The sequence below is a fragment of the Arachis duranensis genome, chromosome 9 (assembly GCF_000817695.3).
Source record: "Arachis duranensis cultivar V14167 chromosome 9, aradu.V14167.gnm2.J7QH, whole genome shotgun sequence".
In the NCBI taxonomy this organism is placed as follows: Eukaryota; Viridiplantae; Streptophyta; class Magnoliopsida; order Fabales; family Fabaceae; genus Arachis; species Arachis duranensis.
Genome location: NC_029780.3, coordinates 17,272,225 through 17,286,726, shown reverse-complemented (window position 1 = coordinate 17,286,726; position 14,502 = coordinate 17,272,225). Strand labels below are relative to the sequence as shown.

General features: G+C 31.8%; 2 protein-coding genes across 2 annotated transcripts; one reads left to right on the top strand and one right to left on the bottom strand.

The window, feature by feature from the left end:
* The first annotated feature begins 1,830 nt into the window (after positions 1–1,830).
* LOC107464978 (calvin cycle protein CP12-1, chloroplastic) lies at positions 1,831–2,528 on the top strand. Its single transcript, XM_016083944.3, has one exon. It carries the CDS (start codon positions 1,939–1,941, stop codon positions 2,335–2,337), a length of 399 nt encoding a protein of 132 aa, XP_015939430.1. The 5' UTR covers positions 1,831–1,938; the 3' UTR covers positions 2,338–2,528.
* Positions 2,529–10,579: 8,051 nt separating this feature from the next.
* LOC107464985 (cytochrome c oxidase subunit 5C-2) lies at positions 10,580–11,935 on the bottom strand. The gene is made up of 2 exons (XM_016083952.3): positions 11,763–11,935; positions 10,580–10,926 (listed from the first exon to the last, which is right to left on the bottom strand). Exon 2 carries the CDS (start codon positions 10,904–10,906, stop codon positions 10,712–10,714), a length of 195 nt encoding a protein of 64 aa, XP_015939438.3. The 5' UTR covers positions 10,907–10,926; positions 11,763–11,935; the 3' UTR covers positions 10,580–10,711.
* Positions 11,936–14,502: the final 2,567 nt, after the last annotated feature.

Genomic DNA, 14,502 nt, shown 5'->3' with positions numbered 1-14,502 from the left:
CTGGCGAGCGGCATAAGCCGATTTGTAATTAAGTCCACGAGCCTCTAAAGTTTCAGAATCGAATTCAAAATCGAATTGAGTATCATTCCACCACACAGTACAAGAAATACTCTTCATTGACAAAAAGAGCGTACATCCTTGTTAAATTATTAGAGTTAGCATAATCATCATCATACTTAGGCTCATGGTATCATCTTAATCATCATAAAAAATAATAGGTGTAAAGCCCCATAATGGAGACGGAAAACCTTCATCTCATGAGACACTTGGCCTTGACATTCATACACTTGCTCATTAAGAGCCTTCATAAGATATGAGGCTTTGTGTCTAATATAGGAAAAACCTTTTCTTAGGACACTTTGCCGTACTTCCATGTCCATAAATCATGTTTCCATCTTGGAAGGCCTTCTTTGGCATCAAGAGTACTTATCATACTAATCAAGTCACTATAGACAATTCTTGACATAGTTGGCAGTCTTTTTCCTTAAATCCTTAATCATTAGCCCTTGAACAAGAAGTACATAATATGATTTCCAAAGTATTTCAGTTATAACTTAAGAGAACAATTCGTGAATTACAAAAAACTTCAAGATACCACGTTATAAGATGAATATCTTAGTTTGGCTCTAGCTCTTTAATCTCAAATGATATAAAAAATCCTCCATAATGCACTCTCATCCTTACTTTGGTAGTGATGCTATGACATCACTAAGGTTTCATGGGTACTACATTAATTTGACACTTAGAAAATGATCCTAAAGCATTAGAGTACCAATTCTATTTGAAATCAGTGTTTTCTGCATTTTATGGTGAAGCAAATCGTATCTCTAGCCTAGAGAACCAATTCTCCATGATGCTCTGTTTTGAGAAATGCGATTCTCCACCAATTGGATCGCTATTTGGGTTTTCAAATGCTAGAAGCTATTGACTTCATCACTCTCCAGTGCAAAATTCTACACATCACACCACATTCATTTAACTAAATTGAACTAAAATTGTAATAAATTATTTTAAATAAAAACTAATTTTTTTCAAGAACAAATTAAATCAAAATGAAGCCATACCCGTTTCTTTTATAGAAACTAATTTATTAAAAATCAGATTTTGTATTTTAATTTTTTTTAAAACCAAACAGACAATCATTGGCTGACTTATTAGCAAATTCTGATCGCCCAATTGGTATATAATATTTGTCAATTTATTATGTAAAAAAGCGTTCTGGTACTATTTCAATTGAATGCTCCTACCTTTAGACCAAGAATTTCATAGTGAACATATAATCTAATTTTTGGTAGTCCTAATAGTAATTGGGATCCCTTCCCAGTAAAGCCAAAATTCTTTGGCAAATTTAGTCAATATTTCACACATATTGAACTAACAAATAAGTGACAGGGAGAGATTACGTTTCCTAACAATTTGTCTACATTATTTTACGGCAAATATTAGACCATATGGCAAGCTAACTCCCATATGGAAGTTTGATATTTTCACGTTCAAACAAATACTGTTATAAAAGAGCAAAGAAATATCAAGATTTCTTTTTACTATCCAAAAGATCATGTAATCATATACCATTATTCTCATTAGATAGCCAAATTCAAGTTGCAACTTGCATACAAATTAAATATCACATAAAAACAAAGATCTAGAAATATCATTTGTTTTCCCAAGAAAAATATCTTTCTCATCAGAAAAGAAAATGAAAAAAAAAATCTAAGAAACATGTGTACTTGGCGTGGAAGGTAACAATTAGATCACACTGGATAAGAAACATGTGTTCACGAATCCTCACCATCCTCACTTATATATTAATCCCCTTACACCCTATTTCGCTCATTAAACCTCATCTTCATTTGTAACGACCAAAAACCCTTAATAGGTACTACTTAAATATCTCAACAAATAACAAGAAAGAAGAACAAAAAAAACAGAGGAAAAATGGCGACCATTTCTACTGTAACCCTCTCAATTCCTGCTAGAGTAATTGCCAAGGGAGTAGAGATCCCTCAAAAGGCTCAAACCATCAAGTTCTCACCTGTATTCAGGCTCAACCAAAGGTGGCCCTGTTTAACCGGATCGGGCCGGCCATCTTCGGTCCAACCGCTTCATGCAGCCCCGGATAAGATATCGGAGAAGGTAGAGAAGAGCATAAAGGAGGCCGAGGAAGCATGTACTGATAACCCGGCAAGCAACGAGTGTGCGGCGGCTTGGGATGAGGTAGAGGAGCTGAGCGCGGCGGCGAGCCATGCGAGGGACAAGAAGAAAGAATCGGACCCGCTTGAGAATTACTGCAAGGATAACCCGGAGACTGATGAGTGCCGCACCTATGATAACTGATGATGAGGGCGGTTTCATTCCCGAGTCCGTTATGCTCAAGATATAAATAAAGAATTATATCAATATTTTTATGTAATTGTTTTTAAGTTTCTATTACATGCATGAGTTGAACAGATACCATGTACTCTTAATTAATTGTTTGTATTGAAGCATGATAAACGACGAGATTATTTCATATAGCATATAACCTAGCTAGGTTGTTCTCATCTATCATTTGTGGGGTTTACTGATTCGCTGTAGATTTAGGACATGTGACAACATGGTGACTGAAATTAAATCATGAACCTTTTTTTTGTTTGACTGCGTGAACATTTTCATTAATTAAAAAGTTTCAAATGGTGAATAAATGATCATTTGTATTTATAAAAAAAAATTACTGATATATGTACTCACACTAGATCGAAACTAAATTTACATTTATGCAAGATATCTTTCACATTAAAAATATTTTTGTCACACAGAGAGCATCTTACATGAATAAAAGTAAACATTTTTATCTTTTATAGATACAAATGGTTATTTATTCTTCAAATTATTAATCGTTTTAATGTGTTAAAAAATTTAAAAAAAAAGTTATCATTAATTTTGTGAAAAGGACTAAGTTTCTCTTTCATTCTATTTTTAGTTCTGAATAAATTAGGAAACGTGCAAAATAAAATAAAGCACTTGTAAGTGTGTGTTTAGATTATAATTTGTGCAAATGAGAGTTTGTATAAAAGTGATTTTGCAGATTTGATTTTGATGAAAAGTAAGTTTGCGTTAACGTAATTTATGTTTGGCAATCTTTATATGAAAATAGATTATAATAAAATAAATATTGTTTGGAATATATACTCAAAATCATTTTTAGATAAAAAATTATTAAAAGAGACATCAATTTAAATAAATTTTTATATTATCCTATCATTTTACTTTAGATATTTGAATCAATCTTATTAATTTATTTTATAATAAAATTAATATTTACTTATTAAATTAAAGTGACATATAAAAAATTGATAAAATATATTTTAATACATAAAAATATTAAAGGGAATACTATACATTTTATAATGTCAAACAAAAAGAAAATGGTCTATATTAGTTTAGTATATTATTTTAGTACTGTTACTATTCTTTAATTTAGTATCATTTTGGACTATAAATTTTTATAATTAGTATATAATAAAAACGAAAATAAAATACAATAATAAAAAGTACAATAAAAACAAAAAAAAGAACAAAAAAATTTCGTACAAACATAAAATATAATAATTATAACTAAAAACATATATCATATGAAAAAAAAATTACAATAAGTAAATAAAATTCATATGAATAAAATTAAATAAAGTAATAAAAAAATTAAAATATTTATCTTGGCAGTGATTGTAACAAATCTGAAAATTTTGATGAAAAAAATTGAAACCAAAAACATATACAAAGAACTATTATGAAAATTATATGGTTACTTACATCATTTTTATAGAAGAAAATGAAGGATAAAATTGGTAGAAGAGGAATAATTTTCTTACTTAATTTCTCAATTGTAATTAGCTTTTTCCAACGTGAACGCAGAAGCTAGAATTTTTAGCTGTACGTTTAGAAACAAATTTACTTCTAGATTCAGAGTTTTAAAGAGTTGCCAAACATAAAGATGGAATGTTCAAAATACTCAAACGAGCTTCTCTTTTCTCCAACGTGAACTCCAAACACACCCTTAAAAAAAATTAAATATAGTAAACATTTTATCCTTCACATCTAAAATAAACTTTAATTCTATTTTTGTAGCGTACGAAGGAAAGGTAAGCGTGATAATCAAGATGGGATGAAAGGATGATAATGATATTCATGATGTAGGGGGTATGGTTACGAAGGCTTTAAGGTAGCGTTTGGTGGAGAGACGGAGACAGAAAGATTAAGACTGAGAGACTAAGACTAAGAGACAAAGATTGAAATAAATTTCAGTATTCTGTTTGATGCAAAATGGGAGACAGAAATTGAAAAAATAATAAAATTCTAATTTAATTTGCACAAAGGATAAAATTGGAATTAATTAATTGAAATGAATGTATTTTAGGTATAAAATGTTATTAAAGTTTCAGTCTCCATCTCTAAAAATTTTAGTCCCTGTGTCCTCACTTTTTGGAAGTAATTTTGGAGACAAAGACAGAAATTTTAGTACCAGTCTCTGAATCAATAAACATGATACTGAGTTTCAGTCTCTACCTAAGAGACTGGAGGTAAGGTTGGCATTAGGGCTATAAGGAGCATATTTTTATTCTATTCAATTTTGTTATGTCTTTTTTTCAATTTTTATACTATTCATCTCACCTCTATCTACAAGTAGTAGAATCTTATATTTTAATTCGTCTCTATAAATATCCGTCCCACTTCTATCGTCGTTATCAAAATTAAATAACAATTTTAAATTTATATATTTATACATAAATTAAGATAAAAATTTAAATTCATATTTAAATTAAAATCTAAACATAAAATTCATACCATGTCCAATAATATGATATTAAAATAAAAATTAGTGTTTGATCTCTACAAATTTAACACCATAATAAAAAAATTATAACATTAAATAGAAATAAGTCTTCAATCTAATTTTTGATCATTTTTCAACTCTTTATCATCATTAATAATTTGAAAGTCAAAATTTAAACCTAAAAATAAAAAAGATAACAATTAAAAACTTAATAAAGAGCAACACAGTTACTTTGTGTGTCTTCTCTAGTATTACTAGTCATGAAATAATTTTAAATGACCTATATTAAAAAAATTGTAAAAACTAAAAAAATTAAACAAAGTAGCAAACCATATATAAAGCACCTATTAAAAAAAATGAACAAATCATTACAACATAGCAATTAGACCCATTACACATATATAAACTAAATAAAATCACAAAACCCTTATTTTTAATCAACATATATAAACTTTTGCAACATTCCAACATCAGCAATTAGAACCCAAAACTGATAATGATTTAAAATGAAACATAAAAAATGAACATTATGCAATAAGAACATGCACATAAATGAAGTACAACATTCTGCAATAAGAATATGCACATAAATAAAGTGCAGATTCAGATTCAGATATAAATTGAAGCACATATATAAATACAAAATTGAATGCAGATTACATGTAAAATTGAGTCATAAATTGCACATATATAAACAAAATTGAAGCACAAATTCACAAATTGCATATTCATATTCAAACATTTAATAAAGTGCAGATTCACGCATTCATAATGTGAGAGAGAGATGGGAGGAACTTACCACGGACAAAGAAACAGAGGAGGAAGACAGCGACACAAGAAGCTTCAACGTTTAGAGGATAGTGGAACCACAGAGATGGTGACGGGCCCGGCAGCGCAGCGACGGCGACTTGGCAAAGAGATCGGCAGCACAGCGACACCGACAGGCTCGGCAGCACAATGACGGCAACAGGCTCAACAGCACAGCGATGACGACTAGAACTGTGATGGCGAGTGACGACTAGAACTGGGGTTGGCTGTGGAAAAGATGACAACTTTGGTTCTCTGCTAGGGTTAGACTAACGGGGCGTGTTCACCTTAAACCCGACCCTACCTCGTCCCGAACAAAACCCGCCATACACCAGGTCAGGTTATTACCCACCCCGATTAGGTAGGAGCGGTTTGGGTACCCGCAGGTTCGGGTGCTCTTGCCAACCCTAATTGGAGGTAGGGTGCCACACTAGCATATATTTATCACAATAAGATATAGAAAAAAAAATCTTAAACAGTCTTTGACAATTATCTCGAAAGACAACGAAATTCTCAATAAAACAAGATACTCTTTCCAGCCCTTGAACTTTATTTATGTGAGACTGATTAATCCCTCTATCAATATTTTCTCTTTTTATTAATGAAATAAGTTTAAATAGCATGTTAAACTGTTGATTCATCTGTTAAGAGCTAACTAGAATTGACAAATTCATTTAATGAGAATCTCGTTGTCTTTTAGGAGGTAATTAGTTTTTTAATTTTTTTGGTTACTTTTTTCAAATATATTGACTAAAATTATTATATAAAACTAAGAAATATTAGTAATTTTTAAATTATTTTCACTTATAAAAATTAAATAGAGGATATATTAGTAACTAATGTGCCACATAAGCATATTTTAGAAAAAAAATCATTGATAAAGAGACTAACTAGTCTTACAAAGTTAATTATCAAAGGACAAAATGAATATTTTTTTCTTAGGAGTTTCACATTAATAGTATTTTTATCTTATTAGGTATAATATATGGGAAAGTCTATGGTGCTGACCGCAAGAATCAACATGTGAAGTTAACACTATGTGGCAAGTTATGATTTGGACGCGTGCAAATAATCTTTAACTATGATAACGGGTTTGAGAAAATAACGGTTAGGGAGCCAGATACATCCTATTTTTTGTTGGAGGAAGTAGGTTAATTAAGTGTGATTAGGTGATTAAATTTAAGATGTTGCTGGGCTGAACTTTTGACACGCTGATGGACCAGGAGTGATATAGCCTGCTTTCTTTTTTGGTAATTTTCACAAATTAAAATACCATGTCAAAAACAATGGTCAAATAAGACGGAAAATCTGAATACTATGTATTATTAAAAAAAATTAAAGTATTAATCAAGTTAGGTTGATCTAGTGATTAGCTCACTAGTCCTCTTAAGCAAGTATTGTGGGTTCGAATTCTGTCTTCTGCATGTAAATACATAAATATTTATTTATTATTTTTCTTACAATTTAAATAAAATATTTTCTATAGAACTAAAAAGATGTTATAAAAACCTAAAAGTAGGTTTATGTTTAGATATCTCATACACAAAGATCTTTTTATCTATTAATTCTATTTGGGTATAACGATATAAAAGTATTTTTTTGTTTATTTATTACATAAAAAAATATCTTTTTTTTAAGAAAAAAATCTTTTAAAAAAAGATATTTTTTATTTTTCTAATACTTTTACTTTTACTACTAGAAATTTGCCAAACACCCTAAACAATAAAAAAAAGATATTTTTTTATCAAGATAATGGTTCCTAAACAAGCACTTTGTTGAGCTTATACTTGTTCTCCAAATTAACGACATTGTTCTTGTACTGTTGTTATGTACGATGTTTCGTTAGTTATTTAACTTTAATCTCACATTAGGACTATATTGAAGCTAAAGAATTTTTTTTGGATTCAAATAGAACATTTTAAACCTTAAGGACCAAAACAGAATTACGCCCAAACATAAAGACTAATTTAATATTTTACCCAATTAAAAAATTATCTTTACCAAAAAGATTTTAATATATTATAGACGTTTGAATTAATTACCATTCACAAAGTAATATAAAATAAATATCTATAATAAGATGTAGTTGGTATTTTTAAAAAAAAAAACAACGATTATTATTCATTATATGTTTTTTGAATTAGTTACCCTTCATTTATAAATTTATATTTTTATTTATCATTGAGTAATAATTTATTGCTCTTAAAAGATTATTACTCAAATAAATTAAAAAATGAAAAAGACTTTTTTTTATTGTAATAGATTTATTTGAGTCATAATTCAGCAAAAATAATAAATTATTACTCAAATAAATCTATTGTAATAAATATTTTTTTTATTTTTTTATTTGAATAATAATTTTTTAACTAAACAAATAAATTATTACTCAAATAATAAATTATTACTAAAAAATAAATAAATAAATTATTAGATTAATAAATAAATAAATAAACAGTAATTACTTAAAAAATATATAATGACTAGAGTGAGTTATTTTTTTGAAAAAATAATAAATATATATTATAATAGATATTTAATGAGGTGCTAGGAAGGGTTAATATAATGGAATTTAATTCGGACAGTAGCCGAATACATGTTAAAATAAATTGAGAAGTTAAGGTTTTACTACTCAATTGTAATATGATTATAGGGTTAATAAAATGTTTAGTAATAGATTATTATTTATATTTCTAGTGTATTCGTGGTCCATACGAATAATTGCAATATGATTGTAATAAATTTTTTGGCATAGCATATCACTCCTGGCCCATCCCATCAACATGTCAAAAATTCAGCACATTAACATTCTAACCAATTTGGGTTGGTCTAGTGGTTTGCTCATTAGTCCGCTTAAGCAAGTGTCGGGGGTTTGAACCCCGCCTTGTGCATGCAACAACTCAATAAAAAATAGGACATATCTGGCTGCGTCAAAGTTGTTTCATCAACCCCGTCGCCGTGGTTAAACGTTACTTGCACGTGTCCAAATCACAGCTCGCCACATAGTATCAAACTCCTTTAAATTGAAAAAATTGGCAATGAGAAAGTAAATGATCTAATCACCCTTGAATCAAAATAATTAAATTTACACGTCATAGAAGTTACAAATTTAATAGCGATTAAACTATTACATCTCCTCACTTAAAAGAATACTTTTCCTTGATATCTGGTCTAGTTTTCGTAATCTTGATTCGAAGCACTAAGAACAATGTTTATTCCAAACCATTCATCAAAATTTTACTATCAAAATCGAGGGAGCGTGTAACTCCAATCATTATATTACCATTGAAGAACTAGCCTTGCATAGTACTAGTTATAACTTATAACACATCCATTCATTAATGTACTATTCTAAGTGGATGTGGATCAAACTACTTTTGCAACTTTTGGGAGATTGAAAAAACACATGTTCGAACTCTAATACCTTACAAAATGCAAAAGTTATCGTTCATTTAACTCCAAAAGTCACACTACGCAACAACAAAATAAAATAAATAACTAGGCTTAAATGACCAATAACTTTTGGAGCAATCTAATCCCAGCTAAAAATAAGCGAGAATGCAGAAAATGTACGCTGCATCTTTAAATATAACTTCAGTTATTTGAAGGGTCATGAATAATTTATTATATCTTTTAGCACAGCTCTTCATTCAAAACTACTTAACCTTCTGTACAAATTCTACATCTCATCAGAAAAAATGGAACAGCAGAAGGATCAAACTCCTAAACCGCACTAATCGAACTAAATGCAGACTTATGAATGGCCTTACTATGACAACCCCAGCATCCAAATTCTAGCATGGAATATTGCCCTCAAAGTTGTTGGACAAACAAAATTTGGATAAATGCAATACCCTTTTACAGAGAAAACAATTTCCTACTACTAGCAGCCAGATATCCTTTTTATATAGAAAGATAACCAAAGCTGGTTTACAGTTTATATACCTTGGTATTCTGACATCCTATAGGAACCCACATATCAGCAAAGTGCATGAGAGCAGCGGGGAAAGAGGGAATAAAAATAGATAGTATTTAAAGGTTGCCGGTCTGGAGGAGAAAATTATAATAAACATGTAATGATAATGGGAGAGTATATGCATGAGGGGAAAAAGGAGAATTAAAGTCAAACTGAGAGAAACTTGGTGTGGTATTAAGACTTTAGGACGGTGAAGAGCTCAATAAAAAAGCCCAAGTTTTTCTCTTTCTTCCATTTTTTGTGCTTGGAAACCAACAACCAATATCATACAAAACTTCTTGATAATTTCCTCTAAGGTTTTCTTAGTTCTTCCCCTACCTCTAGCAACAAAACTACCCATCCATCTTATCCATTCTCTTAAATGGAGCCTCGATAGCTCATCTACGAAAATGTTAATATTGTCCAAGACAAGATCTTTCCATCTCTACAGTTGATGTTATTATAACTCTCTAATGTACTCATTCCTAATGATATCTAAGTCCAGTGACACTAGTGAGTCCACTCATCTACTAAGTATCTTCATCTAAGCAATTTATCTGGTAGGTACATAAATGAGATACCTATTTATATCACCTACACACTGCTTAGCAATTTTATTTCTTTATTTACCTTTTACACTACTAATATTATGCTTATGGTTTTGTATATTTAATTTCTAGGATATGATAAGAAAGAATACATCTTACTAGTGACTCTAAAAGATTGTCATGTTATGACACAAGACATTAAGTCTTTAACCAAAAAGGCGAAAACACCTGTTTGTAACAGTATTGTATGTCATGAACAATTCCAATGCAACCAAATGTATGATGTTAAATCCTGCATACTTCAAGAGAATTTGATTTACTCTTTAAAAAGGTCAGCAGAGTCTACATTGAAGAAAAATAAGAGCAAAGACATCCATATTTTGTGCAGCAACAAGAAATATAACTCAAGCACAAAACAACATACAGCTTCCTGAAATTTCTACAAGCAAACATAGTCCATAAGTACCAAAACAGTGTATGAAATTTATTCTTTTGAATCTACAATAAGTCAGCTCATTTGCAACGAGCCAATGGAATATAGAAGGGAAAAAGATTATACAACACAAGGCATAGGCACAACACAAGAACTTTTCATTCTTCCTCTGCAACAACACTAATCTCACCTTTTTCCAGTAAATCGTAAAAGGCCCTGACTTTTCTCTGTTCATTCCAGTGATGCATCTTCCAGACACTACCAGCAGCTAATCCAAGTGTTATTCCGATTATTATCTCCTTCACAACACTCGGTCCCTTCAAGGTAGCATGAGCAATCCTAGGACCAGACATTTCCTTTAAGCTTGTTAATTCTGCAAGTTATAAATTTGAGTTTATGTAAATATTTAATCACATAAAAGCGGTATATTCAAAACATGCTGAGCAATAATCAATCTGAAAGCATATTTGTTTCAACGAAATTGTAGAAAAATAATGCACAAAACAAATAAAAAGAGAAGAGGCATCTAATGATCTAATGCAAGCCATTTTGGCACAACTCATAATTGGGTGAACAATTTGGAAATTATCATTTCAGTTCTTCATCAAGAAATTTACAGCCCCATTTGTAATGGCCTCCCAAACTATATAGCTCACAACAAATCATAAATGATGACACACATTATACTCCCAATGAAGACAAACACTACAATGACTACTAGAACATGAACCAAAGCAATGAAAATTACGGCATAAAGATAAGCATACACAAAAGCACACATTATCCCTTAACCTTATACACCTTTTCAATTTTATACACCAAATTATTAGCTTGTACAGCTTTTTTTAGGCTTACCAAACATTCTGCAAAATAAAGTTTACCTTAGCAAAAAATTAAGAAACTCTATCATGGAACCAGACAACCAAAAACATAATTCACTTTTCCCCAATTATCTTTTAGTTTTGAAAAACCTTATGTCACCAGATTTGGCTTAAATAAACACAGTAATACACGCACATGATAAAGAGAATTCAGCGTAAATTTAGCTTAAGAGGTGGAGCGTTCAATAAATTGCATCAATCAAAGTGGCCAACAGAACAAACAAACAAAAAAAATCGATTCTCTATGAACTAGTTAACTGAATTACGGAAATTAATCATTCTGTAATGAATTTAGGTTGAAAATGAAGATATAAAAGGGGTAAAATACCAGAATCAGCGTGGCAGCAGTGGCAGAGCTTGAAGATCCGGATGAGAACTGAGAAGAGGGTTTGGCGAATGCGAACCGTAGACGAAGTCTCGCGAACGTGATATTGGTAGATATGACCATTGACCACTACGAAGGGTGCCTTGTAAGAAATAAAAAAACCGCACAACCATGAACCATTTTTTTTGTGATCGAACATAACACAAAGAAAAAAGATCTAAGATAAAGAGTAGTACTCCTCTCTAATAATAATGTCTAAATTATTAGGGGGTAGTAACCACTCTAAATATACATGCTTGTTTAAAGCAGCAGTCTTAACCATTAAATCAGCCGCTCTATTTGTTGTGCGCTGGATGAGAACTAAAGTAGCTGTTCAATTGCGCTAGAGCATCTCTTTGATTTTGTCAAGCAGATCAGAGTCATTCCTAATCATGCTGGTTGTGCCTCGTGAAACAAGAAGAAACGCATCAAGATTATCAGTTTCACAGATGACCTCTTTGCACTCGCAATCCCAAGCCATAATAAGCCTTCTCTAAATAGCATGAAGCTCACAACAGAGAACACTAGAAAGAGGTATACTGGCAGAATAATCTTTTATCCAAATTCTCATGCTGTCTCTAATAATACATCCAAAGCGAGCTAATTGCTCATTTTCAAAAACGCTTGCATCGCAGTTCACTTTACAAACATTCATTGGAGGTGGTTCCCAGTTATATTTCAAAGAAGGAATAATATGTTTTTTGTTGGTAACAACATTAGAAAAATCTCGAGCAGCATGTTTAACCAAGTGAACAATTTTCTCCTTACTCCATGGATCTTCTTGATGGAAGATGTCATTGTTCCTATCCCTCCAAATCCACCAAAAGGCCGCTGCAAAGAGAAACTCATTTTTATTGAGGTTAGTACGAATCCAAGACACAAAATCCAAACTAGAGTCCTCAGCGGTCATTCTCAAATTTAAGCTAATCCAAATCTGACGAGCTTTTTAGCAAGTCCTAAAGCAGTGGTTAATATCCTCTTGAGCAAGATAACATCTCTGACAAAAATCAGAAGTAGCAAGACCTCTTTGAAAGCGGTAACTAGCTGTGGGAACTCCGTTGTTGAGGCAAAGTCAGAGCAAACACTTTATCTTCTCCGGTATTCTCAAGCGCCAAAGCCAAAGCCAATTTTCATTATCATTCCAGCCAAATTACTTCTTCAATAGCCATTCATACCCGCTTTTAGTCGAGTAGGTGAGAGTATTTGAGTTTGTCCAAAACCAACCTGTTTTATCTCATGCCTGCTTGATAGGATCAAAGAGCATCAAATCAAGTTTAACTTCTTCTGGAATAATTGTGCAAAGAATATCCCACCGCCAATGCCCATGGTGTCAGACATCTTCTAACTTCAAGTGAGAATCAGAAATGTGCACAAAAGGAACCAAAGGAACTAGCGTTCCATATGGTCGCCAAGCATGATACCAAAAGGATTGAGACACCATGCCTGTACACTAATCAAAACCATCACGAAGCTTTTCTATTGTCTTATAAATTGCCCGCCAAGTGCTTGAAACATTATTAAAAAAATTGGGTGAAAAGCAAGAACTCCCATATAAATATTTTGCCAACATAATTCTTACCCAAAGCTTATCTTTATGATGCAGTAATTGCCAAACAAGCTTTCCGAGTAAAGCAAAATTTACATATTGGGTATCTCTAATTTCCAAGCCTCTGTATTTTCTTGGAGTGACAACTTTGCTCCACTTGACCAAATTTATGCAACGCTCCCCCACCTTTCCCTTCCACAAGAATTGTCTAAGTACAGAATCAATCTTTTGACAAATCGAAGTAGGAAAAAGAGTCACTTGCATCTAATAAATAGGAAGAGAAGAAGCAACAGATTTAATTAAGCAAAGCCTGCTTGCTCTATTAAGGAGCCGACCTTTCCAACTAGCCAGCCTATTCTTGATCTTCTCTAAAGAGTCCGAAAAAATAGATCTAGCAGCTCGAGGATGATTAAGGTTCACCCCAAGTATTTGCCTAGGTCACTAGTAAAGGGAATATGAGAAACACCAGACAACATTTCCTTCCTTCTATTAGAGATATTTCTAGAACAAATAACTTTAGATTTTTTAATGTTAACCTTCATACCTGAAGCTTTACAGAACAACTCCAAGGTGTGCACAATATTCTAAACTTGACTTTTCTTCGCTTTACAAAAAAGGAGGAGATCATCTGCAAACATCAAGTGAGAAACTCTAGGTCCCCCTCTAGAAATAGCCACACCATCCTAAATACCCTCGTCAACTTGTTTGGAAATAAAGCACGCCAATCTCTCCATGCACAAAACAAATAAATAAAGAGAAATTGGATCTCCTTGCCTGAGCCCTCTGCGAGGTTGGAAGCTGTCCAATCTATTCCCATTCCAAAGGATGGAAAGATTTGAGGCCTGAACACAATTCATTACAAGCCGAATAATTTGAGAAGGAAAGCCAAAAGATTCAAGAGTGTGCTCAAGAAAATTCCAATCAACTCTATCATAAGCCTTTTCTAAATCAATCTTAAAAGCCATAGCTCCTTTTCTAGACTTTGTCCGCTTAAGAAAGTGAAGAACTTCTTGGGCGACAATAATATTATCAGGTGCTCCTCTACCATGAATAAACCCTCCCTGAGTTGGGCTAACAATCTCATCCAAAAATGGTCGTAATCTATTAACCAACACTTTAGTCACTAGCTTATAAATTACATTACAAAGGTTTATTGGC